The 2,245-nt window shown below is 35.9% G+C and overlaps 1 gene segment (V, D, J or C); it reads left to right on the forward strand.

Moving 5' to 3' along the window:
- The first annotated feature begins 300 nt into the window (after positions 1-300).
- On the forward strand, positions 301-2,018 carry LOC101673081. The segment is given in 2 exon segments: positions 301-477; positions 618-2,018. Coding segments are annotated over 2 exon segments (411 nt in total).
- The last annotated feature ends 227 nt before the right edge of the window (positions 2,019-2,245 follow it).

A 2,245-nucleotide genomic window follows, 5' to 3' on the forward strand; every position in this document is an offset into this window, starting at 1 on the left:
CTCACATAGTTATATTTTCTGAGTTTGCAGCTTGATGATTTCTCAGAATTTCTATTCTGTCTTTTAATATTTTGCATTATATAAGACACACAGCATTCAAATAGATTTCTCAAAGCAAGTCAGATTTCTCTATGCAGATTTGTCCCTCAGAGACACAGGCTAAGAGAAAAGCATTTCCTCAGCAAGTTCCCTAGAGATGTGACCACAAGATGGCAGTGCACCTGTGCTGATGCAGAACACGTGGAGGGTTCATTTTAGTGCATCTGATGGACTAGACTATGGCAGCAACAGAGTCTTTTTCTTATTGGCTGGTAGACAATGTGGGAAAGTACTCTGTTAGAGAAAAGAAGGGACAGTCTGATAAGAGAGGGAGCTGAGCTGGCTGGAGGCTGCAATTCTGAACCTGAGCTTAACTGGGAGGAACCATGAAGACATCCATGGGAGCTTTAATGATGTTCTTGTGGCTGCAGCTTAACTGTGAGTTCAGAGTATATTACTGGATATTCTTCAGAAGTCAAGACTGGCTTTATTCGGGTCAGTTGGTTAGAAAAAGAGCATTCTGCAGCACAATAACCTGGAGTCTCTTTTCCTTTCTCTGACCTTTTCTTTCTGCACAGGGTTCAGCCAGGGAGAGAATGTGGAGCAGCATCCTTCTACCCTGAGTGTCCAGGAGGGAGGCAGCTCTTTTATCAACTGCAGTTATTCCGATGGTGGCTCAGACTACTTCCCCTGGTATAAGCAAGAACTTGGAAAAGGTCCCCAGCTCCTTATATACATTCGTTCAAGCATGGCTACAAAAGAAGACCAAAGACTCACTGTCTCATTGAATAAGACGGCCAAACGTTTCTCCCTGCACATCAGAGACACCCAGCCTGAAGACTCAGCTGTGTACTTCTGCGCAGCAAGCACACATTGCTTCCCAGGCGCTTGTTGCCTGCACTCAAACCTGGGACTGGGGCAGCCCCCTGTCCTTTGACACAGACCTTCAAGGATAGCTTTTTGTGCTGTTGTTTATCCACAAGTGGAAGCTAACATATTAGACATTAAAAGCATATAAGAGGAAGAGTAAGCCAATGATGACCTGGACAGAGCTAGAACATTTTGTTAGATGACTGTTGCCTAATGGATTCTTGAAGGTAGTTAGTAATGTTTTATTTTGAAATCTGGGTTTTAAAGATAAATTTACTTTTGCTATTCAGGCTCCTTTTCTATAAATAACTCCGTAGTACCAGTGAACAGTCCTTACTATGGATAGACTCAAACACTGTGTTTCAAAGGTAGCATTTATGATATTTCTGATTCTGAAACATAATTGGACATTTAGAAATATTGAAAGTACAAATATGAAAATGAAAATTATGTGATCACATAATGTTGCTATTATTATTTTTAGACTCTAAAGTTCCTTATTATAATTATGATCGTGATCTTTTTACTTTATATATTTTGATTTGAGCATGACCCTTTCATCAATTTTTTCCTCAAAGATCTGCTTTATTTTATTTTATTTTTTAATTTAGTCATTTAGCATGTGTTTTAAAATAGCTCTGTGAGATATTTTACTTAATTACATTTTCATATTAATTTTGTCCCTCTGTATTTCAGGCAAAATTTGAGAGCCATTGCTATGTGCTTTGATTGCTTTCTTGTTCAGAAATTTTGTCACGGGTTTTCCTTTAGAGCCCAGGGATGGTATGTACTATTTGTGTGTTTGAGGGAAATTAAGCAGGGAGTGGTTTGACAATGTGAGCTTCAGATAAAACTCAGAAATCTATTCTCATTTACAAAATTCTGTATCTGTTCACAAAAACGCTTTCATAGAACTTAGGAGACAATTTTGTATTTCCTTCATTGCTATATTTTCAGTAGGTACAACAAATTTTTTCACATAATTCATTATCAGTAGATGTTAATGAAAGAAGGATAGAAGAATTCTGCTACCCATAATTTAATTTAAGCTTTATGATTGGATTGAATTTGTAAATTTATTTGTGACAAATAAAAGTCCTTGAAGTGTCTGATTATTTGTTTTTATTTTTGTATTGTATTTTATTTTATTGTAATTATTTGATTATTTAATTGTTTTACAACATACTGTTTCTTTCTATTTATATATGTCTCTTTTTTAATAGTGCTCAGTGGTTCAAAGATAATTCAATTTTTCCTGGACTTGTAATTTTTTGTTATCATTATAATGAAAACTTTTCTTTCTGACATTCATGGGAAAATATTTATATGTATGTAT

This window comes from Mustela putorius, unplaced genomic scaffold, assembly GCF_011764305.1.
Source record: "Mustela putorius furo isolate JIRA1106 unplaced genomic scaffold, ASM1176430v1.1 tig00003898_pilon_pilon_pilon, whole genome shotgun sequence".
Taxonomy (NCBI): domain Eukaryota; kingdom Metazoa; phylum Chordata; class Mammalia; order Carnivora; family Mustelidae; genus Mustela; species Mustela putorius.